Source organism: Chaetomium strumarium (genome assembly GCF_033439665.1).
Source record: "Chaetomium strumarium strain CBS 333.67 chromosome Unknown B0T15scaffold_1, whole genome shotgun sequence".
NCBI classification, from domain to species: Eukaryota; Fungi; Ascomycota; class Sordariomycetes; order Sordariales; family Chaetomiaceae; genus Chaetomium; species Chaetomium strumarium.
In genome coordinates, this window is record NW_026944429.1 from 4938124 (window position 1) to 4964482 (window position 26359).

Consider the following 26359-nt stretch of genomic DNA (forward strand, 5'->3'; position numbering starts at 1 on the left):
TTGGAACGGCATTTGCCTTTTGTCTGATCATTGATTTACTTCTGCCACGGAGGAGTTGTGTGTGCATACTTACATACAAATGCAAAACCCATCCCCGGTCTCGTGCTCACTCAACCTGATATCTTTTGTATGAGTACGTCGAGGCCGCCTTCGTCTCGGATGTTAGTGTCATTGATCATCTACCCACTGAAGAGACTTAGCAGGAAGACGACAGTTTTTGCAGCCGTCTTGGGACTGGGTCGCACTTTCCAACAGACTCACTCAGTTACGGCGATCCGGGCCTCCAGGGGCAAGTACGACTCGACTACCTCAACACTTCCACTAGCTCTTTCCAACCGGTGCCGAACTCGACTTCTCCTCTGCGGCAGCTTGAACCTTATTCTTCCACAAATCTATCCGGAGTAACAGACAAAGAGCTCAGCCACTAAATAGTGGAGGGCAGAAAGGGCAACGCAGCCAAACCCACTATTTCCTGCTCCCCGGACGTCAACGGCAGGTTGAGAAGAGCCAGAGCAAGAATCCTCAAGCAAAGTCACCTCCTATCTTGGGGTAGGAAGTTTCCAATATGACGCTTCCCTATCCCAATCCTTCGCTATCGGAGATGACGGACGACGACATTCGGAACGGGTCCCTGAGTGGCAGTGAGCCGCAGCCGCAGAGGAAGGAAGAGCAACCCGCTCCTGCGGCGAGAATGGTTCTGCGGCAGATCATCTTGACAATCATGTACGATCCAAGCCTCGCATCACTTCCACTCTCTGGTCAATCACCGTCTGTTTTGTGTCTCTAACATGCGAGGCGAGGGCAACAGCATCTGCGGCGGGCTAATGTTCTCCTGCCTCGACACCTCCATCGTCTCGACCGCTCTCATATCCGTGTCGGTCGAGTTCGAGAACTACCAGGACACCCCCTGGACTGTTCTGAGCTATCTCTTGGCGTACATGAGTGAGTGAAGTTGAACGATAACGTCCTCTTCGGCCGGGGCCCATGCTGAACTTTGGATGATGCGACGGCAGGCTTCGTCGTTGGCTTTTCCAAGCTGAGCGATATCTATGGCCGGAAGAACATCCTGGCTGTTTCATGGCTGCTGTTTACGCTGGGCTCCGTGTGGTGCGGTATTGCTCGGCATATGGGCAAGCTGTATGTCTTTCCTCCCTCCTTCGAATCGGTGCAAGTCGACCCCGGGCCGGAGTTTGCTGACGGACTCTGCCCGTTACCTCAGCATTGCTGGCCGTGCAGTTCAAGGATTGGGCGGCTCGGGGCTCTACAGTCTGGCGCAAGTATGTCTTCTCGAGCAAGGACCCAGTCGACCAGAAGTTGCGGGCGGTCTCGTTGGCATCACCCTTTCGATATCTTTCGTACTGGGCCCGCTGCTTGGAGGTGTCATATCGGAATGGAACTGGAGGGGCATCTTCTGGTTCAAGTCTGTTTCTCCCCTCCTATACACCAAAGTCACCAGAGCTAATGTGTGCGTAAAGCATCCCATTCGGCGTTCTGGCCGTGTTGGGCATCTATGCGCTTTGGCCAGAAGACCGGCGCAACAGGCACAGCACAACGGCCACTGTCTCCAAGATTGATTTCCTCGGCAACGCCATGCTCGCTGCGGCATCGGTTCTCCTCGTCTTTGCCATGCAGGAGGCCGGTTCTTTTGTGTGGAGCTGGTCCAGTCCCGTCATCGTGTGGTCACTCGTCATGTCAGGGACGTGTTGGGTCCTCCTCGGCGTGTGGGAGTACTGCCTCTCCCATCTGTTCGCTCAGCAGATCCAGCCTATCTTCCCGATGCATCTTCTTAGAAACCGTGCTTACGCCCTATGTCTCCTGTACAGTCACCCCTCCCGATTGCTGACTTCGCTCGCTCGCTAACGTTCTACAGCGCCACTCTCCTGGGCGGATTTTCATATATCTCTCTTATCATCAAGATCCCCGAGCGTCTACAGATCATCCACGGCGACAACGCGCTCTGGGCCGGTGTGCATCTTCTTCCAATGCTCGGCGCGTGTGCCTTTGGCTCTTTTCTGGGAGGTGCTGTCTCGAAACAGGCTAATCTGACCAGCCAGACGCTAGTGGCCGGGAGCACGTTGCAGGTCTTGGGCTTAGCTTTGTTGTTCGGGTTCTCAACGAGCCTTGGACTGGAGCTCGATCTTCTGTTGGTTTTCACCGCCATCTACGGACTCGGAGTCGGGCTGTCGTTCGCCGCATGCACCATGATGGCCGCCATCGAAGCCCATTCCGACGACCTCGCAGCCGCCCAAGGCGCAGTTGCACACGCCCGAGTTTTTGGCGGAGCGCTTGGTCTTGCCGTCTGTACCATTGTGTTCAACGAGGAGCTGCAGACATCGCTAGGCCCTGGGGCGGGATCCCAACTCGGACAACAGGGGCTGGACCAGATCCATCGAAACCTGTTGACTGTGCTGAGTCTTCCCGATGCGGCTCGCCTGGAAGTTATTGGGGTATATCTGGACGCCTTCACGGACCAGGTGTTTATCATGGTCATTGTCGCCGTTGTTGCTTTATTTAGCAGTCTCGGGACTTACAGATCCAGAGCCAGCAACCCTGTCGACGTCATGCTACAACTGAAAGAAGGGGACCGGTCAGGGGCAAGAGGGGACTTGGAGCTGTCAAGCGTCAGCAGCACTCGGTCTTTGGTTCGGTAGAGGCAATGCTTCGCGGATGCTGTGTGTCCTTCGTCAGGCATGGTATTGGTCACTCAATCAGGAGGCTGCTCCTGACATCAGTCACCGATGGATCGGTGATCCGCAACTGGCCCGGGAATTCCATCTGAATTGATTGGGCTCTGGCCTGCTCCTGTGGTTCTAGTTCATTTTCTCATTGGGCCTCTTGGTAGTTATCGTCTTGTTGGGATATCTCTGCTGCCCTTCGTGCACCATGATCTGCGACGTTTTTGTGTTATAGGATATCTGCAGCTAGATCAATGTCATCTCTTGCCATAGGTGCAAAAGCCACGTACTTTTCGTTAGGCCATGGTCTCAGGACGAATGAAGGCCACCATCTATCGGCTGTACAGGCTTCCAGGGGACGGCCGATGGATTGCATGGTTGCGGCCGTTTAAGCACACCTTATTTCGTGAGTCTTCCAGCAACGGCTGGCCAGATCTGAGACAAACGCCAGTTGTTTCCGTCTTGTAAATTGGGCTGCACAGGATCTTGGACTTTGTCAATGTATGAAGATTGTTTATTGCTTCATAGCGTGGATCTATATTGGCCTGAACGTAGGCGTTGGTCTCTCGTTTGGTATCCCGGAGCGAGTGGCATTTCCGAATCTTCATATATGGATAGATACTATGCTGATTCCTGAAAATACACGACCTGATAGTACCGCGAGAGCTCCTCGATGTTGGGCGGCAAGTACTGGTAAAACGACTTGCCGTCTACCTGGAGGCACCAAAGCATCTTGAGCCGGCCATCCGCCGACCTGTACGTCATTGGCCAAATCTCTGAGAACAAACAGGTATCAGTTTAGGCATGAAACCTACACCACCACCGCGGTGCTTCTGACGGTGCAGATTGGACTTGGACTCACCGCATCGTTTGCGTGCTTGCGGCTCCGGGGTTTGGAGACCGCCTTCCGCACTTTTGTTGGTCTCTGAGAGTAAGGAGGGCTCGGGAGATAGCAACATGTTTAGGGCATCGGTGTCTGGGGGATATGGTCAATAGCTATTTGTCTCGTAGGATTTGTGTATCTTGGTTGGTTACTTGCCGGTGGCTGCCTGGCTATTGTTGCCTGCCATCGCACCTGCATCGTTGCCATCGGCTTCGTATTGCTCTCTCGCCGTCCGTGGAGTCTGCTGCAAGAGTGTCATGGCTGCGGGTCCTGTGAGTTGGCTTGCTGTCCATCCGATTCAGGATGATGGGTTCTATCTGTAGGACGCCGTCTTATAGAGTAGTAAGCAGTCATAATTCCCCATCGCCGATGTTGCGATCGACCTGCGCAATGAATGCATGGTCCGTGTTTGCGCTCCTCCGCTCTCTCCCTTGATAGCCAAGAAGCGAAAAGGGACGACTCTCGTTGGACGCCACTGCCTATCGCGGCGCTGGTTGGACGCCACAACCATCTGCCCTGACTCGAACCTTGCCCGCCTCGCAAACAAGTGCTTTCGTGCCACAGACAACTGTTTGGTGTGACAGGCCGGGTCACACAAGGGCACACAGTTCACGGGTGTTTCGGGAGAAGACGAAGGCCGCGTAATGCCGAAGCGGAGAAACACCGCCCTCCGCCATTCCGTCCCCTTTTGACTGCACCTTTTGGAGAGAACATGACTGGCTGAGCTCTTGCCTTGGCCAGACTACTATCGTCATTTCCGGATCTTCTTGCCACGGCAGTGCAGAATGTGAGCAAACGAATGCCCTAAGAAAGTAAAACTTCTGTTATGGTAAAATACAAACTTGCAGGTCACCTTACTACTAGTAGCTATCGGATGCGCGGGCGGTGCTGTGGAGTGTGGACAGCAGCTTCCGCGCCCCACTGCCCGGTAAGTAAGGTAATTCCCCCACCTCCGAACTGCCGCCAGGCGCTGTGCAACAACGAGCTCTGTGCAATTACTGTGCATCATCAAAGAGCCGGCTCAGTGAAGCCCGCAATTTATACAATAAGCAGTGTAGATTTACCACTATTGCGTCAGGGAAAAGGGCTTTACTGAGCCCCGCATCTCGAACACGCCGCCATGGTGACTCCGTCGCCGACCGAAGCCCCCGGCCGCGCCGCGTTGGTCGACCCGGAGCCAACCCCCACTTACGGCCCGGGTGGAGCGTTCACCATCTCCTGCTCGACCCGCATCGGCGCCACGCCAAGAGCTTGTCTCGACGTCCTGATCACAGCAGCAGAGTGTGCGGCCCATTCCGCTCCTTTCCTTTCATTCTAACATCTTGAGAACCTGTCTCGGGCTGAACTGACTGGGCTTGTGGAACGAAATAGATCCCACCTGGAACCGCTTCTGCAGGAAATGCACCATCGACTCCCAACCTGAAGCCGCCTCGGACTCAGAGACGGAAGGCAGTAGTAATAACCAGCTACGGCTGGGCACTCACTTCACATTTGATGTGCACATGAACCTAGACGATGCCGATGGCAGCACAGGCCAGGCAGTCGCATTGGACGTGAGCGTGCTGGAGCCCATTGACGAGGAAAGCTCTGGAGCTGGAGGTCCGCGCAAGGGATGGCGCATCGCCTGGAAACAGCGTGCCAGTCTGCTCATGCCCGGCTGGATGCTCCGGTCGGAGCGGGTGCAGGAGTTTGTCGAGGTCCCCGGTAGCGGCGAGGGCGGCCCGGAGACGGAGTATCGTTGCTGGGAGACCTTTTACGGGGCGCTGGCGCCTGTTGTCAAGCTGGCTGTTGGCAAGCAGGTTCAACGGGGGTTCGATGCGTGGGCCGAGGGACTGAAAGCCAGGGCTGAAGGCAGGGCAATAGTCAACGCAGGTTAGGTTTTGGTAAGTCCTCAGGCTGACGGGTCATTGTGATTTGCACTTGTATGTATGCTAAGTCAAGTACCTGGAAACTCGTCGTTTCTCTCAACGCAACAGGGCATGCCTCTAGTCCCGCTTAGCCCACAAGTCCAGAAGGTCCATCCGTGCAAATGACTAGCGGCGGCTCTGCAAGATACTCCTTTATTGCAGTCTTCAGCGCCGCGTGCGCCGGGCACTCGGTGTCGTAGTACTTCATGTCGTCGAGGTTGGCGAACCACATGTCTGAGATGACTGTGTAGTTCCTGGAGCGCGGGTCATCTTTGGCTATTCCGGTCACGGAGCTATCTTGGTCATCAGCTTCACATATTGGTCCCAGGGAGAGTCGCTCTGCTGGACACAACGGCGAATAGCAGGTGAGCGGAGCGTACCGGAGGATATAAGGTTTTCCGTCCTGGAAGGAGGACATCGTTAGCCTCGAGTTCTTGGGGAGAGAAAGAGGACGACGAACCTTGACCTGGTCCTTCATCAACACGCGGTACGCCTCAATAAGCTTCTGCTGATTGTCCCGATCTGGGACCTTGAACAGGGTCCTGCGGTGAACAGAGCTAGGAGACGTTTCGGTAGACATTTCGAAGAAATGTTGTCCGCAGTTGGTTTTCTCAGTGTGCGGTCTTTTTGCGGGAGCCTTTTTCTTCTTCTTTTTTGCCCGTACCACAACGATGGGTTTTGAGAAGAGAGATCACTAGTAGCAGGTCAAGAAGCAGAGAACAATGGAGTGGACAGATTGAACGCGGGCTTATGGCAGGTGCGTTCCACCCATGGAGTTATATGTGCATCCATGCTGCCACCTGCGCCTTCCGGGTGTCGAGCTCCTGCGGTGCACACGGCCAACCGGACCACCGTCCAGTACTCGATACCCTTCCCAAACCATCAAGGCAACGGGTACTCCCTTTCCTCACCGCAGTTCGCACACGGAGCGAACCCAAACCAGCCGAAGCCATCCCCGAGCTCCCGCAACGTACCTAGGCGTCCGGAAGATGTTACACTGCCTAAGGCATACCATGCCGATAAGAAATCCTACTAGCAGCACAACTCCATAGTTGGGGTATAGTCGCCGCCCCAAGCTAAACACTGGTACGCAGGCCCGAAACAAGGCATCTCCAGCATGTCTCCTTCCCTCATAGTAGGGGTATCAATCAAACACCACAGCAATAGAAACCGTAGCACAAATGATGAGAAGCAACTACCTAGTCAGTCGACGCATTCATAACTGTCACCCACCATGACGACCGGCATTCCCCCTCTACAACCCCGTGCCGTCGGTGCCGGGCATGTCCGAGTTACACTGCAGAGCGGAATGGCATGCTATAGAAGTTGATACTACCTATAGCTGAAACGGTACTCGGGCCGAACCGCTGATCAGGCATCCGCGATTCTCCCGTCAAATTCACAGGTTGGTGTGAAGGGGGAGAGCGTTGCTTTTACTAGGCAGGTAAGGACGCAGCGATACGGCGGGTTGAGGCGGCACAACGCCCACATAGGGTGCTCGGAGTCTTGAGGAAGGGACCCTGTGTTCACTCGAAATGCATTGAATTCCCGAGCAAAATGAAATGCAAAGGGTATCCGCGATCCGTATACATCCACAGAACAAGGACAAGTAAATGCAAAGTGCCATGCCATAGAACGCTACCCAACACCTTCCCGAATGCAAAATGCGTTAAGCCTGCTCTCCCCCCCCCATTGCCATTCCCCAACACCGCCCGATGCAGAGAAAGATGCAAGCCGGACCATGATCGTCACATATCTCCCCAAGTGAGGGTGGCGGGCTGTAACCCTGTTCTAGTACCATCCCTCCTCGCTGCTCCCCCCCCCCCCCCCCCCCCCCAGCCTCTGAACCCCTGATAGGGGACCTTTGCATTGTATTCCCTTGTGTAAGAACCGAGCTTTCCTTCGAAACCCTACATCCCGGTAGTTGACCTCTGGCTCGGCCTCCTGGTCATTCCCCTCTCCGCAGGAGCAAGAGCACAGCCGTCTCCACCCCCCCCCCCCCCCTCCCCCGCGCCCAAAATCATCGATCGCTGGCGGCGGCGGCGGCGGTAGCAGCAGCAGCAACGCGCGCCATGACAATCCTCATCTTGTCAAGCAGCTCCGGCATGCGGTACGGCTTCACCAGCACGTCGTCGCAGCCGGCGTCTCTGGCCTCGCCGATCTGCTCCATCCTCGCGTTGGCACTGACCGCGATGATGGGAATTCGCCCGCCCACGATCTTGCCCGCGCGCTCCAGCTGACGGATGTTTCGCGTGCAGGTCAGCCCGTCCTGGACGGGCATCTCTATGTCCATCAGGATCATGGAGAGCGGGAAAGGCTGGGTCGTAGAGCCGCTGCTGGATGCGGCGCTGCCGCCGCCCTTGGGTAGGGAAGAGCTCGAGGACGGGAACGGGGCCGGGGCCGGAGGGATATAGCGATCTGTTTGGCGGAGCTTCTCGAGGCATTCGATGCCGTGGTTGGCCACGTCAACTCGGAAGCCCATGTTGAGGAGCCCGCGGCGCGTAATCTGCTGATTGATGAGGTTGTCCTCGACGACGAGGATGCCGTTGATCTGCGGGGCGGGCGGCATCAGCAGAGGGCTTATGCTTATTTCGCTGCTGGGCGTTATGGCAGCCGTTGTTGTAGGGCTAAATCCCGAGTCTGTCCTTCCCAGGCTCGCAGCGGTGGACTCGCTAGTGAATGTGCTGCTGCTCACGACGCGCTTGTTGCTTCCCCTTCTGCTCACGCTGGGGCTAGTTCGCACCGCGGATAGGGCTAACTGGGCGCCAGCCGCGCCGGCCTCTGCCTCGCGGAAGGCGGCCTCGGTCGGCCGGTAGGCCTCGATGTAGAAGGCGAACGTGCTGCCAACGCCAGGCTGGCTGGCCACACCGATGGAGCCGTTCTGCAGCTCGGTCAGGCGGCGGCTGATGAACAGGCCCAGGCCAGAGCCGCCGTACTTGACATGGGTGCGGCTGGACGCCTGCACGAAGCGCTGGAAAAGGCTCTTCTTCTCTTCCTCCGTCAGGCCCTCGCCCGTGTCCTCGACCTCAAACACCAGGAAGACGGGGTTGGCGTGGTTGGCATGAACCGGCTGCTCGTGCGCATCCTCGAGAGACTCCTCTGACCGCGGGATGAATTGGACTTTGCTGGTGGCCTCTGTCGGTGGGGAGAGACTCGCGCTGATGGCCACCGTGACGTTCCTGGTCGGGCCCGTCTTGGTGAACTTGAGCGCATTGGTGAGCAGATTGATGAGCACCTGCTTCAGCCGCGACGGGTCAAAGTCGAGGAACTTGATGCCGAGCTCGCGGTAGGAGCGGTCGACAATCATGCTCAGGTTGATATCGACCCGCCGAGCTTCAACCTCGAACATCTTGAGCGCCTCCTGGACCATCTGGATCGGGTCTACCGTGACCCGCGTGATCGACAGGAGGCTCGAGTCCAGCTTCGACATGGTGAGAATATCGTCCACGATCCGCTTCTGGTGTTGTGCACAGCTGACAATGGTCTCGGCGTTGTCGATGCTGTTCTCGACGAACTCGCGTGTTTCGGCTAGCCAGTCGTTGCTCATACTGATCGTCGACGCTTCATCCTTGCCGGGCTCCGTAACGTCGTCGTTTTCCGCTGCCCCGGCGGGCTTCCGGTCGAAGACGTTTCCGAGGAGTTCCTGAACTCGAGACAGCGTGGCCGTAATCGCATCTGCGCAATGGATAATCGCACTCAGGGGGTTCCGCATCTCGTGCGACGTCATATCGATGAAGTTCTCCTGCTGCCGTTTGGACTCGATTGCTTCCTCTTTTCGTTCCTTCTCTGACTCCAGCTGCCATTTCTGCAGCGAAACGTCGCTCAGGCAGCCCGTGAAGCTTTGTATGACGCCCTCCGTCGTCCTGACGGGCATCAATGTCGCCTGCACCCACCGCGGCATGACGACCTTATGGCCCGTGCCGTCGTCGGCTGTCCAGGTGGTGTTGAGCCGGACCTCGACATTCTGCACCTTGTCCTCCACCACCATTCTGGTAACCTTTTCCGTGAGCAGGGAGTAATCCTCGTCGCGGACACAGATTTTCCATGGTCTGATGTCGGTTTCGGCCGGATCGACCTTCTGCAGCCCGCACAGCTCGAAAAAGACGTTGTTGGCACCGAGTAGCCGCCCGTCGAGGTCCATGTCGTACATGCCGACCGTGGCGAACTCGGCCATCCGTTTTAGGTTTTCGGCCTGCTGGGCGCGGCGCACGGCCTCTTCCGCGGCCCGTTTGCTTTGATTTTCGAAACCAAACTATGTCAGTGATTTTCTGCTTAGGTTCAGGGGTAAAGTGCCCGCCTTAGTAGAAGCGCGAGGCTCCCGCGGGGAGGAGGGGCGAGGGGGGGAAATCAATAGGGGAGGAGGACAGTAGGAATAGTACATACTGCGCCGTTACGTCTGTCAAACAAGTCAAGACCCGGATGACACCGCCGTCCGCCCCAAGCTCCGCCCTCGCACTTGCGAGCACGTGGCGCTCCTTCAGATCCTCAGGCGAGACCAATTCAAGCCCGGCCTTCTCGAAGCTTGGCGACGTGCGGGTCAATGGCGGCGTCAGAGCCGGATTGGCAGCATTGGCCTGTCGCTTCACGCGAAACTCAAACTCGACGTTGCGGATCGTATTGAGCTTCTCGTATTCGGCTATCATAACCGGCCGGTCCTCCTCTTTGACGCACGAGAGGAAGCCGTAGTCCGCGATGGGCCCTGTTCCCTGATAGCCCATGATTTTGTACCAGGCGTCGTTGGCGTACGTGATGTTGCCGTGGGCGTCGCCAAAGCACATGCCGACCGGGACAAACTCGGCTACCGCTTCAAACATCTGCATCGACTCGTTTGCTTCTTTTGTCTGCACCTCCAACTTCTCCTTGAGCATAGCCTGGTCGAAGGCAGCCTGTTCGGCGGCGTTTCGACCTCGCCGGGTCTCCTCCTCGAGCAGGACAACCGAGGCTAAAGAAGTGGCCAGTTTTTGGCTCAGCAGAGATATGTATTGCCGGTAGTCGTTGTCGTACGGACGCCTGGGATTGAGGCCGAGGACCAGGAAACCCATCACGTCCTCCTCCTTGGTCGGCCGTATCGGGCAGATCACGGCCGCTCGGCAAGGATCGCCCTCGAAGCCTCTACATTGCAAGCCTTCAAGCAGCGACGGTGGCAATGTCCCGTCGCGTGTCTGTAGCAGTGTGGGATGCTGGGCTTCTAGTGCCTGTCTAAAGGAGCAACATAGCGCCTCCGTACCCGTCCGGAGATTGAGCAGTGCTGGCGCAATCGGATGCTTCTCGGGGACGCCCAATGCGCCCTGTAGGCGGCATCTTTTCGGCGGACGGGGCAACACGGGGGTGCTGTCGCCCGCCTCCAGGTCGTCTTCCACGACGTACAGAATAGCCAAGGGGATGTCGTAACGCGGCTCGACTTTAGCGAACTCTTGAAGCGTTCTTTCCCAGTAACTGTCCACGTCTCTCGCGGTGGCCAGAGCCTCGCCTAGTTCGATGAGCATCTTCATGCGGCGCTCCCACAGCCGCACGCTTGTCGTCTCGGCCACGGGATGCATGAAACCGAGATACTTGTTGTTCTCGCAAATCGGGATCACGGACCATTTCAGATACGTTTCCTCGAGCAGAGGAGGACCGCCCTCTACTTCCGGCTCTCTCTCAACAAAGAACCTCCACTCGTCCTCCACGGCGCTCATCTGGTTGCTGGAGATGCTGTGCATGGTGTCTCTCAGACGCTGACCGGCTTCAGCCCAGGCTTCCTGGACCGGCATGCCGAGCATTGCAGGATGCTTCGACCCCACAAGCTTGCTGAAGGCTTCGTTGTAGATGGTGATATACGATGGGCCCCAATAGACGGCGATTGGGCGGCTATCGACAAGAATCTGATTCACCGTCTCATCGAGCTTCGGGTGCCAGGACCGCATGGGACCGAGCGGGGTGGCCGCCCAGTCGACACTGTTGATGTCATCGAGAAATGGGCGTTGCTCTAACGTTGGCAGGATCAGCAGCTGGTTCTGGAATAGTGGAAGGTTATCGGCCGGCCAAGAGGGGAGGGTTTCCTACCCGGTGTGATGTCGGGCACTATCCACCGGGGATCGTGTTCCGCCTGTCCAAGAGACTCAACAGCGTCTGCCCCAGGGGGCGGCCTCTCCTTCGCAACTGCCGGCAAGGCGGTTGCTGGTGGGTCGACGCGGCGGTCATCCTCCGGCAAAGGTGGCAAAGGCGGCAAAGGCGGCAAAGGAAGGGAAGCGGCCTGGTTCTCGGGAACGGCGGTTGTCTTGTCGGTCTCGACGGGCATGATGCGTCTTGGCGGCGAGCCATTGCCGACGCCGCCGTGCTGAGCTTCCGCAACATCGAGCCGCACCTTACGCGGCGGTTCCGATGGAGAGATCTGCTCGTTTGCGCCTACCACAACCATCTGCTCGTGGACCACCGATCGCGTCCAGAGGACCTTCGAGTACACAAAGGACGAGCGAGCAAAGCGCCCGTCCTTTGCGGCCACGTCCAGGCCCGACGGGGTCGAGCCGCCTGTGATGATCCACTCCCATAACGGTCTGCACTCCTCGCTCCTGGCCGTAATGAGGTCCACGAGCGTCACGTAGCTCGAAAAGGCGGGATTCGTGTAGACGACGGTGGGCAGATGCGGGTCGAGGGCAACAATGAGGGAAGGTCGCGGGTCGGCCTCGAGCAGGTCGATGATGCTCGTGTTTACGATTGAGGGATGCATTCTTGGCTGGACTGCGTGCTAGCACCAAGTTTCCACGGGCGGCGAGCTGAGGCACGGATCGGCGGCGGCGCTCCGGTAGCCAGCAAACGCATTTCTCTTCAGGTCCCCTCGACAGTCTTCCGAGTCGCAGCCCAGGCGGCGGAAGGGCCCGTGAATTCGTTCCTGCAGCTAGACGCGAGGTCGCGTCTAAGAATGATCACGATGTGCAGGACCTGGGGCGGGGGCTCAGTTCGGCATTAGGCGTGGTCGGCGTCTCTGACACGGCCAAACGATCGGCGCTGTTGCTGGGTGGGTGGGAAGGACGGAAGCGTCCAGCAGAGAATCACCGGGTCGCCAAGGTTGCCCCTCCACAACGAAAGAACACTATGTGGGGCTGCCACGGGTTCGGCAGCACTTTGCCGGATCTGTCGAGTACTACGGCAGTACGGATTGCATTACGGGAACCAAATGTTCAAGTGAACTGCATCGTTCCGTCTGTCTGGTTCTCCTTGCCCGGACATTGTGGTATTATGTTGCTCGGATTTCCAAATAAGGCAAATATATGCACGCTAAGGTACAGTACTTTCCCAGGCCGTGCCATTTAAAAGCAAAGGCACGAACCAGTGGGGACAATAAAACTACCTGGTGGTCAACTGATGATACGGATACTTCTCCGACGCATCTGGTTTCACCCCGTAAAAGGCAAGTCGCACATGTATCCTCCCAAGGAGCCCGAGTCTAGGGTGAGGCACGAGCCTTGTCTTCGCGGAAGGCATTCCAAAATGTTCTCGATTCTCGATAGGCAAGGCATCGCTCGAGCAGATAAGGACCCTTGGACAAGCCACACACGGTCGGTCTTGGCGGCACTGCAGCTCATGACTCGTTCGAGGGTCCGTTGTCTGATCTGGCCCCGCTTCAGGACACAGAACCGTTGTGGACAGGGCGGAAACTTGAACTTCCAGGTTTGGCCAGCTTCGAGTCGTCATAGGGCATCGAATTTGCATGTCACATGCAGCGGTTATCTCTAGCATTCGTTTGGGCGCTCAACAGTCCGGGCGATTGCAGTCGTGACGATGGCCAGAGCCCACCGTCCATACACATCCGTATGATGATGTATCCGCGAGTAGCTTCACGCAAAACCGTAGCATATCTTGCCGGTTACAGAAACAAGATACCTGTCATCAGGGTGCAGAACAAGACCACTCGCCCAGTTATGTGCAACCAGCGTCTTTATGCAGGCGACCCGAGCATCCCACAGTCCGAGGTCTTACCTTGGGAACCCGGTGCCGTGAACTCGGCAGTGCTGGTCGGAGGAGCGGCTTGCTCAACCAGGCCATCGATGCCATAGAGCGGCAGGATGTGGCCGGACACGACCAAATTGCTTCCCAGGTCAGCCCCCGAGGTATCTTAGCCGCGAACGGTTCGGTCGTTGGTTGTAGACAAGACAAGAGAAAGCGCCGGTCAAGTGATGGGTAAGCATCCCCGACTGAGCCTGTAATAACTCCCTGCAGTGTCCTTACGCAACGTACAGTACCGTAGAGATGTCGTATATGTTACCTAACTAAGCTCACCAATTTCTTCTCGAGTAGGCTCTGATGTCTCGCTGTAGCCTCTAGTCCAAAGAGGTCTACTCCAAGGTTCTCATCCGCCCTGAGCGTAGCGGCGACGAAAAAGCTTATTCGCCGCCGACAGATAGGCGACGACGGCTCTGCCTGCAGGAAGTTAACTGTCTTGGCTTGGATGGTCAGCTTAATAGCTCTTCCAGCAAACGGCACTTACGAAAGGACAGTTCATCCGCTTGCCGGCTACTACTCAATTCGCCATTCGTGTCGAGTGAAATCGACTCATCAATCGATACGTCCGCCGAGAGTTATAGGAGCCGTCGCATGCGGAGTGAACGACGGAGTTAAAAAGGCGAACAGACTGTCTGCTGAGTGGCAATTGGCGTGACTGAGTACCTTGCCGAATTAGTAGAGAGAACGGGCAGACCGTCTCGGCACACTGACGATACCTAAGTTGATGTTAGACCTTCTGCCAGGACAGCAGTGGATCGGTGCCTGAGAGGTGGGACGGGAATACCCGCGGCGCCCCTGCAGGCTTTGACAGGGGTCTTCAAGGATGCTATGTGATCTGTGCCTGAGGCAGCAATGCCTGTGTATATACTGCAGACTGCAGTGGCTTCAAAGGTGAAGCAGAATTTGACCTACCCCTCACCATCATCATCGCATCGCAATGTCGGACCTGTGCTGCTCCGAGTGCCATCAAGAGACTTCAGCCACCCCAGATCATCTACACTAGGGTGTTATAGCATTGAAACGGCGTTCCAAATCGCCGCAACGGCAGTCCAAGACTCAAATGAGTGATGGCGTGTTCTGCGAATTTTGTGGCACCTTGACTGTCGCGTCAATCCTCTCACCGAAAAAATTCCCATGTTACGGAGAAGGATCTGATGTGTTCGGCTCGCCCAGACAGCCCCCGTCTCCGTCCAAGGAGCCGCGCGGTCTTGGCACAATGGGCAGGCTCGTGATTTGAAACTGGGGCCAAGCCAGCGCAGACACGTCTCGCATACACTATTACAGTACATAACGGGCACGCGGTGATGCCATGGATGCCAGGGACGCCAGGCAGAGCTCGATGTTCATCCATACATCAGATATTGGCGTCTTTGGGATATGCCCAGAGCATCATGCGTCCTCCAACAGCGCTGATCGGTCTGGGCGCCAAGCTAGTATGGAGGCGGTTTGCATTTCTGTTCGCTCCAGGGCGGTGCCGAGCGGCCATGCCCAGCCTTGGACCCAAGACTCCCAAGGCTGCTCGAGCCAAACCGCCAAGGAAGGGGGGAAGAGGGTCGTCAATACTCAGTACATAAAATGGCATCCGAATCCAGTCCGCCGTGAACGCGCAGACCGTCCCAGCATGGAAGCGAAGTCTTCACTCCACAGCACCCTGTCCGAAACGGCCTCCGCAGTCCCAGTAGAGCAGCTCGCCGTGCACTGCCATACCGACTCGGCGCGACATGCCTTGAACACCTCTCTAAGAGTTGTCCTTTTTGCTCGGTGTCAGCTCACCGCTCGATCCTATCGGCCGTCTTGGTTGAAGTTGCCGCCCGGGGACGCTGCAAGCGCTGGCGCAGGGGAGAAGGAGCTGGAGCTGGAGCTGGAGCACTTGGAGAGGCTTCACCAGTCAAGTAGAAGCAGACCTTGGCGTCATGATTAGCCTGCGAATCGCAGCGAGGTGGAAATGAAACTTCAGTCTGCCGCGCTCCTCATTGTGGCTTCCGGGGCAGCATCGCGGAATGTCGTCCAGTTCAACGTCACCAGGGGCCTTCCGGGCGTCCATTTGGGCTCCCTGCCCTCTGCAGGCCGGCGCGATACACACCCGGAGCAGCTTATAAACGACGTCTCAGGGGGCGGGTACTATGTGCAGGTGGAGGTTGGGACGCCGGGCCAGAGCATGACGATGCTGCTGGACACGGGGAGCAGCGACGCCTGGGTGCTCGGCCACGACGCCGATCTCTGCACGGAACCGGACTTGCAGCATGTCTACGGCATGACCTGTACAGACACGTACGATCCGGACAAGAGCTCCACCGACAAGCTCGTCAAGAGCGACGGGTTCAAGATCACCTATCTCGACGGCGGCACTGCGGCGGGCGACTACATATCCGACGACTTCACCATTGGCGGCGTCACGGTCAAGTCGTTGCAGATGGCCTATGTCACGAAGGCGGCCAGGGGCTCCGGCATCCTGGGCCTCGGCTTCAGCGCCAGCGAGCGTGCGGCGACCAAGTACCCCAATCTCATCGACGAGATGGCCAACCAGGGCCTGATCGGCTGCAAGGCCTTCTCTCTCTACCTCAACGACCGCCGCGCAGACTCGGGCACCATCCTCTTCGGCGGCATCGACACGGACAAATTCATCGGCCCGCTCTCCATCCTCCCGCTGTACAAACCCGCGGGAGGCAACTACTCCTCCTTCGAGGTGAACTACGCCGGCATCTCGCTGACCTTTACCAACGGCTCCGACCTGTCCGTCCCGACCAGCGTCCTGGACCACCCGACCTACGCCGTCCTCGACTCGGGCACCACCCTCTCTTACCTCCCCGACGAGATGACCGCCCCGCTGTACTCCGCCCTCCACACGGTCTACGACGCGGACCTGCGCATGACGCTGATCGACTGCGCCTACCTGCAGGCCGAGCCGTCGCTCCGCCTCACCTTCACCTTCTCTCCCTCCCCCTCCACGGCCCGGATATCTGTGCCCGTCTGGGAACTGATCCTCGACATCCTCCCGGCCGCCTACCCGGCCCCGCCCGAATTCCCGTCCCAGCGGGCCTGCGTCTTCGGCATCCAGTCGACCGCCCTCTTCTCCTCCACCGGCACGGTCAAGGGCGGCGAGAAGGGCGTCAACTTCACCCTGCTGGGCGACTCCTTCCTACGCAGCGCCTACGCCGTCTTCGACCTGACGCACTACCAGATCGGCCTGGCGCAGGCCAACCTGAACAGCAGCACGTCCACCGTTGTCGAGCTGTCGGGCGAGGAGGCCACGGGCCTGCCGAGCGTCACGGGCGTCGTGGCGCAGCAGACCACTTTCACGCCGACTTCTACGGCGACCGTCCAGGCCGGGGATGAGGAGTCGTCTAGGTCGTCGGGCCGAGGGGGCCGAGGGGGCCGAGGGGAGAATCTAGCGGGTGGTGGTGGCAGGGTGATGTTGAGCGAGGCGTTGGCTGTTACCGTGGTGACGTGGGTATTTGCGGGTTTGGGGGTTGCGCTCACGGCGTTTTGTTAAAAGTTAAGAAAAACCGAAAGCCGGTGTGGGTGCTTTTTTTTGTATGGCTAGACTATGAGCCATAGACAAACACACTACGAGGCCAAATGGGGTTAATACTACTACTACTACTACTACTACTACTACTACTACTAGTAGTAGTAGTAGTAGTAGTAGTAGTAGTAGTAGTAGTAGTAGTAGTAGTAGTAGTAGTAGTAGTAGTAGTAGTAGTAGTAGTAGTAGTAGGGGATTCCCAGTTAGATACCTGACTTAAATCTGGGGATAGCGCGAGGGGAAAGAGTCGTCACCCACTCCCAACTTGTCACATCGTCACACGTTGTCGAAAAAAAACATGTTGATGATCCAGGAGGAGTAACCGCCGGTCCCAGCACATAGTGAATTCAAGTGGTGCAACGAGAGAGAGAGCTCCTGCAATCAACATACAAGGCAGCCTTTCAACTGTGGGGTATATGCCTCACTCTTACCTCCGAAACGCCGGCCTCGAAGAAAGTGCTTCTGGCAACCCTACGCATACAAACAAATCTCAGCGCGATGCAGAAGAGAACCTCCTTAGGACTACATCCTCTCAAATCGTTCTCTGGCCCGCTCCTTCGTCTTCTCCACAAACCCGGCAAAATCGCCCCGCGTTTTCCTCGCCGCCTCCTCGCTGGCGTCTCCCAGCTTGCCACCCTCGGCACCCAACCCGACGCCGGGGGCATACACCTCCGTGGCGATGGTCTCGGTCCTTCCCGCGCCTTCAGCACCCAGCCCGGCCCCGGCCGTCCAGCCCATCTTGGCGAGCATGCCGGCGCCCTTGGACTTCTTCGCGACCGGCTCCTTGTCCTTGTCCTTGTCTGCAGGCTCGGCAGGTTCCTTGCGCTTCTCCGGAACGGTAGCGCTGCCGCCAGTACCACCAGCAGCAACCACCGTGGGCTTCCTGGGCTGGCCAAACACCTTCCTCCTCTCCAGCGCCCGATCGCGGTACTGCGGCTGCACGAACCGCAGGCGCTGCGCCTCCCAGCGCTTCCTGAAATCGGCATCCGGCTCCACGACGCGCATCTTCTTCCCGAGCTTCGTGAACTCCTCGGCCGCGCGCGCCCGGTTCTGCGGGTCAGCCAGCATGCGCTTGTGGAGCTCGCTCTGCAGCTCGTGCAGCCAGATAAGCCTGGCGTCCTTGAAGCCGCGCTTGCAGAGGAGACAGCGCAGGCGGTCGAAGTCGGCGTAGGACTTGTACACGGGCAGACGCTCCGACTTCTGGCGCGGTATGCGGCGGACGATGGGCCGGGGTTCCCTGCTCAGAGCGGAGAGCGCGGCAGCGGCCTTCTGCTTGGCAGCGTCGTCTTCCTTAAAGAATTGGTGGGCACGACCCTCATGCTCGATCAAGAGGTCGCCGCGGGTTTGAGGCCAGCCGCGCTCCTCAATCTGCGCCTGGTTTGGCGCTTCCCAACCGCAGGCCAGACAGGTCATGCTGTCCCAGTCGGCGTAGGAGAGGTACTGGTCGCCTCGCTGTGGAGCTACCGGTCCGTCCGGTTGGGCGTCCTCGGCCTCGCGGGAAGCGGCACGAACAGCGGCGGGCTTGATTTCGTCGGGCGCTTGGGTCGGGGACACGTCCGTGTCTGCCGCTGGCTTGGCGCCGTGTAGCTCTGCCGACGCCTTCGCCCAGAGCTGCATTTGTGGCATCATTGCGATCTTGGCGGCGGGAACGGGCTCCTTGGAGATTTTGGCCTTCTTCGAGGGCCTCGGTCCGGACTTGGCATCGTCATTTCCACCTGCCTTCTCGGGGGAACTCGCGGCATCGGGGAGCGGTTCAGTAGATACGACGTGGACACTGGGGTAGGCGCGTTCATCCCAGTACTTGACGCGTACAGCGGGATTGTAGATCGGGGTGAAGGAGAACTCGTGGTTCTCAGTTTCAGGAGTATCAAAAGCGGGAATGAAGACACCGGTATGGATGAAGGCGATCACGACGGGTTTGGATGCTATGGTGAATTTTGTGGAAGCACGGAACTTCGCAACTGCAGCCTTTGCATCCTCGACACTAGCGAATTCAGCGAACCCATATCGCCACGAACTATTAGTTTTGCGGTCGCGCATCAGAAACACGCGTCGAAGGGAGCCTGGCTTTGCCCCCAGTCCAACTGTGCTGTTAGTCGGCGCTGTCGACTTGAGCTTGTTTGCCGTGCTGGGAGCCTCCTTCGCCGGTTCCGAATTCTCCACAAACAGCTTCATGACGCCCTTGGCGAGGACTTCTTCGGTAACAGAACCCTCCAAGTCCCGGACTACGACATACTGGGACGGCGTCTGCTGAGGGCATTCATCCGTTTCGCCAGTTAGGACAGGGCCATGGTCTTCTTCTGCTTGGTCTAGCGGTCAGCCAGATGCGTTGACGTGTTTCAGCCATCGGCCAGGCTTACCAGGACGCTCAGCTTTGCACTTGAAGCAAACCGCTCGGTGGGGGTAGTTGATTGCACCACACTGGCCCGTCAGCACCAGGTACCTTACCGCATCCTCCAGGCACTACATGCATGCTTACCTTGATGCAGTCCCAGCCGTGATCCTCCCTATTACGCGAGTCACGAGATGAGTGCCGCTCGTCGCTCCTGGGGTAACTAATTGCAACAGTAACGTAGTCGGAATCGCGACCACGAGAATGTTCAAGACGGAAGGAGATGTCCGGGTAGTATCGGTCATAGAAATGCTCGGCGTCCGATCGACGATGAAACTCGACAAACGCAATGCAACGTCCTGGACGGAAGTCAGCAAGGGAGCATTAGAATTGGTGGGAAAGAGGCAAAGATGATGATAGCTCACCGTTCTGGTCATAACGAACACGAGCAACTCTCACCCTATCGCTCGAGAAATGGCGGTCTCTGGTGACATAATCGAGACCGTAGAGGATGTCACGCTCAGTGACATCCTCGGGCAGGCCGTCTAAGACGACGGCCCGGCCAGAGAAACCGCCTGAAGGTAGGCCCAGGCGAGATGCATCCAGAGGATGAACAGACCGCAGCCCATCAGCCAGTACTGTCCCCAATCTGCCAGAATTCCGAAAACGAGGCTGAGAAGCATAGCCATCATCAGCGGTGTGAGCGGATTGAGAATCATTCCGTTCTGGATAGCATGACTCCAGACTTGGTAAACCCATGCTGTCAGCGTCAGCGAGGAGAGGATGATGGCTAGGCGCCTCCTCGAACGGGGCAGGTTCATCGTAAGAAAGGACTGGAGCAACAGTCCGTAGGCCAGACCCATGATCACGAACGCGACTATCTTGTCCGATAGATCGTCGGCCTCCGCCGGCGCGGCGACTGCCGACGTCATTGAAGACGGCGTCGGCGTCGCTGTAGGAACGGGCCAGAGCTGTATGATCTTCGCCCTTGTGGCGCCAAGACGGGTAGTCGCCAGCACGGACGCCGCCGTCGTCGTAGTGGCCGTCGCCATCGTTCAGATTTCTTCGAGGGCCCGGGGAATCTTTGCGCATGGGAGAGGCGAGGCAGCCCAAAGTTAGCCATTTTCCAGTTCGACCGGCAACCGCAGAACACTCAGTCAGAGAATGCCATCGCCAGGATTCATCGCTTGGGTTTGGGAGTACCCTTTCTCGACCGACTGTAGTCGCCATCTCGGTCGTCGGTGCGGCGCGTATACGGGCTGCGACTGCGGCGATGGCGGTTGCGGTCGCGGTCGCGAAGGCTGCCGCCATCGCGCGACGGAGAGCGATGCCTTCCCTCGTCCTCGTACATGACGGCGGTCGCAAAGAGAGAATTGGAAGTTGAAAGGAAAAGGGGAAAACGGCGACTTGGGGGGGAATGCGATTCAATTTCCCTCTGCTTGCCGCCCAGCAGGCCACAATTGTAGCAGCTGCGGTGCAATCATGGAGGCCGAAAGATGCAGAAGGTTGCAACACCACAGTAACAAGAGGAGATCAAGCTCACCTGTGCCGAAAGCGGTCGTTCAATTGGGGAGCCGGCGATTCTCCGAAGTTTTGCCGGTATCGGTGGATATTTTTAATGTGCGAAAATGGCACCGATAACGGTGCTTGAATCACGTGTCTCCTTTGCATACAACCCAACTGCAACTGGCAGTCACGAATGCTGATTTAATAAGGGTCGCAATGAAGGAACAAATTTTGTGAAGAGCTCTCCGTGAATTGTGACTCTGGAGAAAAAGGAAAAGCAGCTGCCAAAAAGTAGGTCATCCGCTTAGTCGGCGACGAGGGCGCACCCACGCGCTCTCTCACACTTTCATGCCTCGCGGCCTCACTCTCGCTGCGGTTGCCGTCTGCACCTTCCACCACCTGCTTCACAACTGACAGGTGTGGCTAGGCTCTTCCGTAACTTCCAGTGGTATGGCCTCATCCCAGGTGTCGAGACACATTGACGGAGCTCCCCTGAAAACGACACTGTGCAAGTCGAACTTGACTTACTCACTCCCTTCTTTCCACTAGACAGTAAGCTCCTGCTGAGGCCCTGTGCTCCAGCAGATAGCGAACTTCAGTTGTTCGTTTGTTTGTTTGTTTGTTTTATATATCTCACTTTTTTTGTCCAACGCCCGCCATGTCCACTCACGACAGCAGCAATGACCCGCAACAAGAAACCTCCTTGTCCCAGGACGGCTGCTATGTCGGCCTGACCAGCTCCCCGCTCAACTTGCAATCCGTCACCGATCGTGTCCGCTCCCCGCAAGCAGGCGCCATCGTCTTGTTCGCAGGCATGTCCCCGTCTCCTTCCCCCGTCATCTCTCCTCCACCCTCTCTGCCAGAACATGAGAAGAAAAAAAGCTCACACTGCATTTTGTCTTTAGGAACAACTCGTGACAGCTTCGACGGCAAACCCGTCAAAGAACTGCAGTACACGGCCTACCCCGCTCTGGCACTGCGCACCATGATGGATATCTGCTCCACCATCAAGACCAAGCACGGCCTGAAGGGGATAGCCATGATCCACCGGCTGGGGGTGGTGCCCATTGGGGAGGAGAGCATCCTGATTGCTGTGTCGGCGCCTCATCGGCAGGCCGCGTGGCGGGCAGGGGAGGATGCACTGGAGGAGTGTAAGGCGAGGGTGGAGGTGTGGAAGAGGGAGGAGTTCGAGGCTGGGGAGGGGGTGTGGAGGGCTAACAGGGATGGGATCAGGGGAGAGAGGGTTGGGTGACGAAGGAGAGTGGTCGAAGACACGAGCACAGCACCGGAAAGGAGAAAGCGAAAGGACTCTCATCTGCCGCAGGTATTTGTGCCTCCGATGTTTGTGGACTGGCCGATTTCCCATCCGGCGGGAAGTTCACAACCACCGTGTCTTAGGAGGCACTCCAACAGGAGAACAGGAGAGGTCTATCATTCAACATTAGATATCCCACTGGTAACAGCGCCGGTCCTGGCAAAAGCTCGGGGCAACAGAATGGACCCGTCTGTGGTCAGCCTGTTCAGCCGCGCCATGCCAGCGCCGGGTTTGAATGTCAAAAGGACTGCGGTCACAATACTGGTAACCAGAACCGCCTTCCTCGGCTAAGCAGGCAGACGACTGAAATTCAAAACAAAACTTGCAACTCCCCAACACCACTGCTGACACATTCCATTCATTTGCCATGGAGAACATCAACCCTGTCCCTGACGTCGGCAGTGGGCTGCTCGCTTCGAGAGTGAAGAGAACATATGCAAAAAGAGGTCATCCCAAGAAAAACCCGTCCCAATATTAGCGCTTCAGATCCCCCACCGCAAGTAGATCCCAGCCAAGAAACTCCCAGACTCCTGCCCCGTCCCGTAAAACCATAAGATATCCGGCCTTGCCCGCCATGTCAAGGCCACGTGCTCGGACCAAATGTCTCCCCAGGCGGCACGGGGATTTGTATCGCCTTGGTCTGCATATCCAGCGTCTTCAAGGCACTGGTGTTCCCGAACCACCGGGGCGCCTCCGTGCCGCTTAGATACAGCGCGAAGAAGATGACCAGCGTCGAGACGATCAGACCGCAGTCCAGCGCCGACGACGTGACATAGTTGTACTGCAGCCACCACCCGGTCCTGCGCCTCCGGATGAAGAAGTTGAACACGGTGCCCACGATCCCCCAGCAGTAGTACATGAACACGGTCGCGGGCGGCAGCATGCCCGACCCGCCAAAGATGAGCGGCATGTTGACGTAGCGCCAGAAGCCGCGCGGGTACCGGCGGGCGAGGACCCAGGTGAGCACGGGGGCGGCGGCACCGACGAGCCAGAACCACTGCAGCGAGCTGTAGAGGGCGCCGCCCGAAAACATGCGGGCCGGGCCGATGGCGCCCCAGATGATGGACGCGGTGTAGAAGACGCGGGCGCTGGGGCAGTTCCACTGGTGCACCTGGGTCTCGGAGCATACGTCCGGGATGGTGGCGAGAGCCCAGTTCATGACGGCCACCTGGACGACGGCCGACCAGACCGACGCAATGAGCTGCGACCAGAACATGACGCGCGGCGGAACCTTCATGTAGTGGCCGAGCTTGAGGTCCTGGATGAAGTAGAGCGCCTGCGACATGCAGAGGTAGCCGTAGTTCTTGAACATCATCATGGCGAGCGGCCGGCCGGGGAGGATGTAACCGACGATGTACTCGGTCAGCACGTTGAGCCCGAGCTGGACGTTGGTGATGGCCTGCACAATGCCGATGGGGATGGTCCATATCAGGGGTATCAGCATGCAGACGACATACGCCCACCACGGGAAATTGGTGTCCCAGGCGCACACGACGGCGAACGAGAGGCCGACCATGATGACGAACAGCACGATGTACCACCAGTCCTCGGCGTCACGGTACTTCTTCATGAGCCGCATGTGGACATCGTCTTCCTGCGACCGCGCCAGCTTCCACTGCGTCCAGATCTCCGGGCCGTGATAGACTGCGACGTGGGTGATGACGGCGGCCACCGCGGCGAAAGAGAGACCGTACGCCAGCGCGAACTGGGTGGGAAGGTACAAAGGCGAATAAGCCTTGTACTTGGCCTCGTCGAACTGCATATTTTCGGTCAAGATGGCTGCGACGTCGTACAGGCGGCCCGTATTATCGTAGGCATGTGAGTTCTGGACCGGCAAATACGCCGAGTACCACATGCCTGAGTAGTGGATTCCGAGCGAGACGAACACAAAGAAGACGGTAATGCCTCCGACAACGTTGAGGATGGCGTGGAACGGCGGAATGAGCGGGGAGTTGAGGTAGCCGGTGATGATACTCCAGTCCAAGGTCATGGGGAACAGGCCGTAGCCACTGTAACCACCAAACAGCTGGTTGACGATGACGCTCTTGGGCCAGATCCAGGTGATCCAGCAAAACCACGACAGGCCCTGGAAGAGATAGCCGGGAAACCAGTACCACAAAAACGACCCGGTGAAAACCAGCATGAACCACTTGTAGCGGCTGATGCTCCATCCGTTCGCCCTGGCCGGGTCCGTGGGAGAGTGGTCATGGAGGGTGTAAAAGAGCGCACAGTTGACGAGGTCGGTCGGCCAGATCATGGCGGCGGGCCAGACGAGGAACCTCCTTGCGAGCCCAGCGAGACCGTAGCCCGTGCAGAGCGTGGTGATGCCAAACATCATCTGCCATAGCCACCCAAAGTCCTGGTTGTACCACATTCGCTGTGCGATGATCACATCTGTGGCATAGAGCGCGCCGCCGCCATAGGCAGCCTGGGAAAAAAAAAAAAAGGGGACGATCAGCGAAACGGCCACAAGGCAAGGGAACGAAGCCACCCACATTTGACATGACCACGATGATGACGTGCTCCTTGAAGTTGAATGGACCTGGCCTGAGGTTGAACTTGACACCGCAGACGTTGACAACGCGATCGGGGAATATCAGGTCCCACAGCAGACCCAAGGGGTATGCAATGAGCTGAATGACAAAGGTCGTGAGGGAGATGCTCGGGTTTCTAAGCGAAAGCAACATGTTGACGGCAGATCCGACAGTGCAGAGTAGCATGCCAATCGTCCAGGCCCGTATCGTGCTCACCGGCATATCCACGTCGAAGTTTCGGACCGAGGCTCGCACCTTGATGAGAGAGGCCCGTGTTAGAACATGTAACTCCCTCCAGCTCGCACGCACCCCTTGCGCTCCATCTACTGTGGTAGGGGTTACCGGTGGACGGCCAAAAAATCTCAAATTCTCACTTCTGGGTATGGCGAGTTGTCCTCGGCCAAGATCTGCTCGATTTCCGCTTCTTTCTCAACATTGGCCTCCTTCAGGGCAATATCGACCTCTTCCAGCTCATCCAGCGGCAGGTTCGGGTCAAGGCGATGCATCTTTTCAAAGTGCTTCAGCGAAGCAAAGCCGGTCGAATCTCCCTCGATTGAATCGGCAAAGTCTGGCACCACGTCCTTCTCCCGCCGTCGCCGCAGCGAGCGGAGGAGCCTCAGCGCCATCTTTCCTCTTTCTCTCTTTCCAACCGTGCGAGGCTAGGCCCGCTGCCTGCTTCTCGGCGCAATGGAGACCGGAGAGGTGGGAGTCGAAACCGGGCCGCAGTTCTGTTCTTCTTGCCGTTGTCGTTATCGTCGTCGTCGGACGGTGCGCGCGATTTGCGAAAATCGGGGCCCGGATAAGGGATGCAGTTCAGCTGGGAGGAACGGTAAGTGTAAGTTCCTGGTTGGACGTGGACATGGCTGGCTCATGCCCGGCGCAGATCGCTGAGCGGGGCTTGGGGCTGACGGACTGGAATGGGAGACGCCGAACGGGAAGAATGAGAGGAGCGAGAGGGCGTGGTAACTTCAATAGTACCTAGAGGAACACGGATGGGTTTTCAACGCCGGTGGCGGCTCTCCAATTGGCGACCAGGCGGCGCCGCTGGGGGGGGACTCTGGGGTTTGGGTCCGGTGCTCCTCTCAGCGGGCCACAACTTGTCGCAACGAAGTTACCAGCCTGTTTCTGGAACTTGAAGCAGACAACCCGCCTCGAGCCCGCCAGTATCGCGGATGGTGCAAGCCCCCCAGCAACGTTAATTTCTGACCTGCCTAAATTGGTCTAATGGCTATCAAGTGGATCAAGTTTCCCGATGGGATGAGCAGGGACTGAAGCGGGGAATGGCCCGCCCAAAGACCCGGGGCGCAGGCAGACCGTTTGCTTGAACCATACGAAGTACCCGACCACAGTACGGAGTACGCTATCACAAGCGATGCCGCGGGTGAGATAAGACCAATGTGTCCGCCGGACTTGTGTTAGAGCAGAGAAGAATGTGCGGTGCCTACGTTGCTCCAGTCGAGTTCGGCCCTGCGGGCAGGGTGCTCTGCTTTGCGTCCATTCGCAGTGTCCAGCTCGCACGTGCAGTTGTAATAACATACAATACCTACACTAACGGAGCCTCCGCATGCACGCCATCGGGCTTGTCCTTGCAACGCCAACGCCTCCGCCAATGGCAGGTCGGCGCTGTTCTTTCTAACCTCACCTTCTTATCTTCCGTCTCCATCTCCAAGTTCTCCATGGCCCCGTTCCTGAAGATAA

At 57.7% G+C, this 26359-nt stretch overlaps 8 protein-coding genes across 8 annotated transcripts; 4 read left to right on the top strand and 4 right to left on the bottom strand.

The window, feature by feature from the left end:
• The first annotated feature begins 659 nt into the window (after nucleotides 1–659).
• Nucleotides 660–2934, top strand: B0T15DRAFT_426545 (major facilitator superfamily domain-containing protein). Its single transcript, XM_062865652.1, has 6 exons — nucleotides 660–723; nucleotides 809–942; nucleotides 1014–1137; nucleotides 1220–1420; nucleotides 1476–1817; nucleotides 1871–2934. Exons 1-6 carry the CDS (start codon nucleotides 692–694, stop codon nucleotides 2649–2651), a joined length of 1614 nt encoding a protein of 537 aa, XP_062726641.1. The 5' UTR covers nucleotides 660–691; the 3' UTR covers nucleotides 2652–2934.
• A 1513-nt stretch (nucleotides 2935–4447) lies between these two features.
• Nucleotides 4448–5494, top strand: B0T15DRAFT_52988 (uncharacterized protein). Its single transcript, XM_062869137.1, has 2 exons — nucleotides 4448–4841; nucleotides 4930–5494. The coding sequence occupies exons 1-2, from the start codon at nucleotides 4679–4681 to the stop codon at nucleotides 5433–5435; spliced, it is 669 nt and encodes a 222-aa protein (XP_062726642.1). The 5' UTR covers nucleotides 4448–4678; the 3' UTR covers nucleotides 5436–5494.
• A 59-nt stretch (nucleotides 5495–5553) lies between these two features.
• Nucleotides 5554–6045, bottom strand: B0T15DRAFT_489509 (uncharacterized protein; the record flags this gene model as incomplete). Its single annotated transcript, XM_062866605.1, has 3 exons — nucleotides 5554–5758; nucleotides 5846–5868; nucleotides 5926–6045. 3 exons carry the CDS (start codon nucleotides 6043–6045, stop codon nucleotides 5554–5556), a joined length of 348 nt encoding a protein of 115 aa, XP_062726643.1.
• Nucleotides 6046–7467: 1422 nt separating this feature from the next.
• B0T15DRAFT_408175 (uncharacterized protein) lies at nucleotides 7468–12586 on the bottom strand. The gene is made up of 3 exons (XM_062865336.1): nucleotides 11511–12586; nucleotides 9849–11433; nucleotides 7468–9697 (listed from the first exon to the last, which is right to left on the bottom strand). The coding sequence occupies exons 1-3, from the start codon at nucleotides 12172–12174 to the stop codon at nucleotides 7486–7488; spliced, it is 4461 nt and encodes a 1486-aa protein (XP_062726644.1). The 5' UTR covers nucleotides 12175–12586; the 3' UTR covers nucleotides 7468–7485.
• A 2479-nt stretch (nucleotides 12587–15065) lies between these two features.
• On the top strand, nucleotides 15066–17219 carry B0T15DRAFT_53090 (aspartic peptidase domain-containing protein). Its single transcript, XM_062869201.1, has one exon. The coding sequence runs from the start codon at nucleotides 15394–15396 to the stop codon at nucleotides 16939–16941; it is 1548 nt and encodes a 515-aa protein (XP_062726645.1). The 5' UTR covers nucleotides 15066–15393; the 3' UTR covers nucleotides 16942–17219.
• Nucleotides 17105–20817, bottom strand: B0T15DRAFT_519714 (uncharacterized protein). Its single transcript, XM_062868448.1, has 5 exons — nucleotides 20510–20817; nucleotides 19732–20388; nucleotides 19454–19665; nucleotides 19335–19395; nucleotides 17105–19274 (listed from the first exon to the last, which is right to left on the bottom strand). Exons 1-5 carry the CDS (start codon nucleotides 20655–20657, stop codon nucleotides 17497–17499), a joined length of 2856 nt encoding a protein of 951 aa, XP_062726646.1. The 5' UTR covers nucleotides 20658–20817; the 3' UTR covers nucleotides 17105–17496.
• Nucleotides 20818–20976: 159 nt separating this feature from the next.
• On the top strand, nucleotides 20977–22064 carry B0T15DRAFT_426557 (Molybdopterin biosynthesis MoaE; the record flags this gene model as incomplete). Its single annotated transcript, XM_062865653.1, has 3 exons — nucleotides 20977–21103; nucleotides 21240–21260; nucleotides 21362–22064. Exon 3 carries the CDS (start codon nucleotides 21471–21473, stop codon nucleotides 22062–22064), a length of 594 nt encoding a protein of 197 aa, XP_062726647.1. The 5' UTR covers nucleotides 20977–21103; nucleotides 21240–21260; nucleotides 21362–21470.
• A 540-nt stretch (nucleotides 22065–22604) lies between these two features.
• B0T15DRAFT_53163 (oligopeptide transporter-like protein) lies at nucleotides 22605–25584 on the bottom strand. Its single transcript, XM_062869262.1, has 3 exons — nucleotides 25036–25584; nucleotides 24623–24916; nucleotides 22605–24555 (listed from the first exon to the last, which is right to left on the bottom strand). Exons 1-3 carry the CDS (start codon nucleotides 25285–25287, stop codon nucleotides 22705–22707), a joined length of 2397 nt encoding a protein of 798 aa, XP_062726648.1. The 5' UTR covers nucleotides 25288–25584; the 3' UTR covers nucleotides 22605–22704.
• Between the last annotated feature and the right edge of the window lie 775 nt (nucleotides 25585–26359).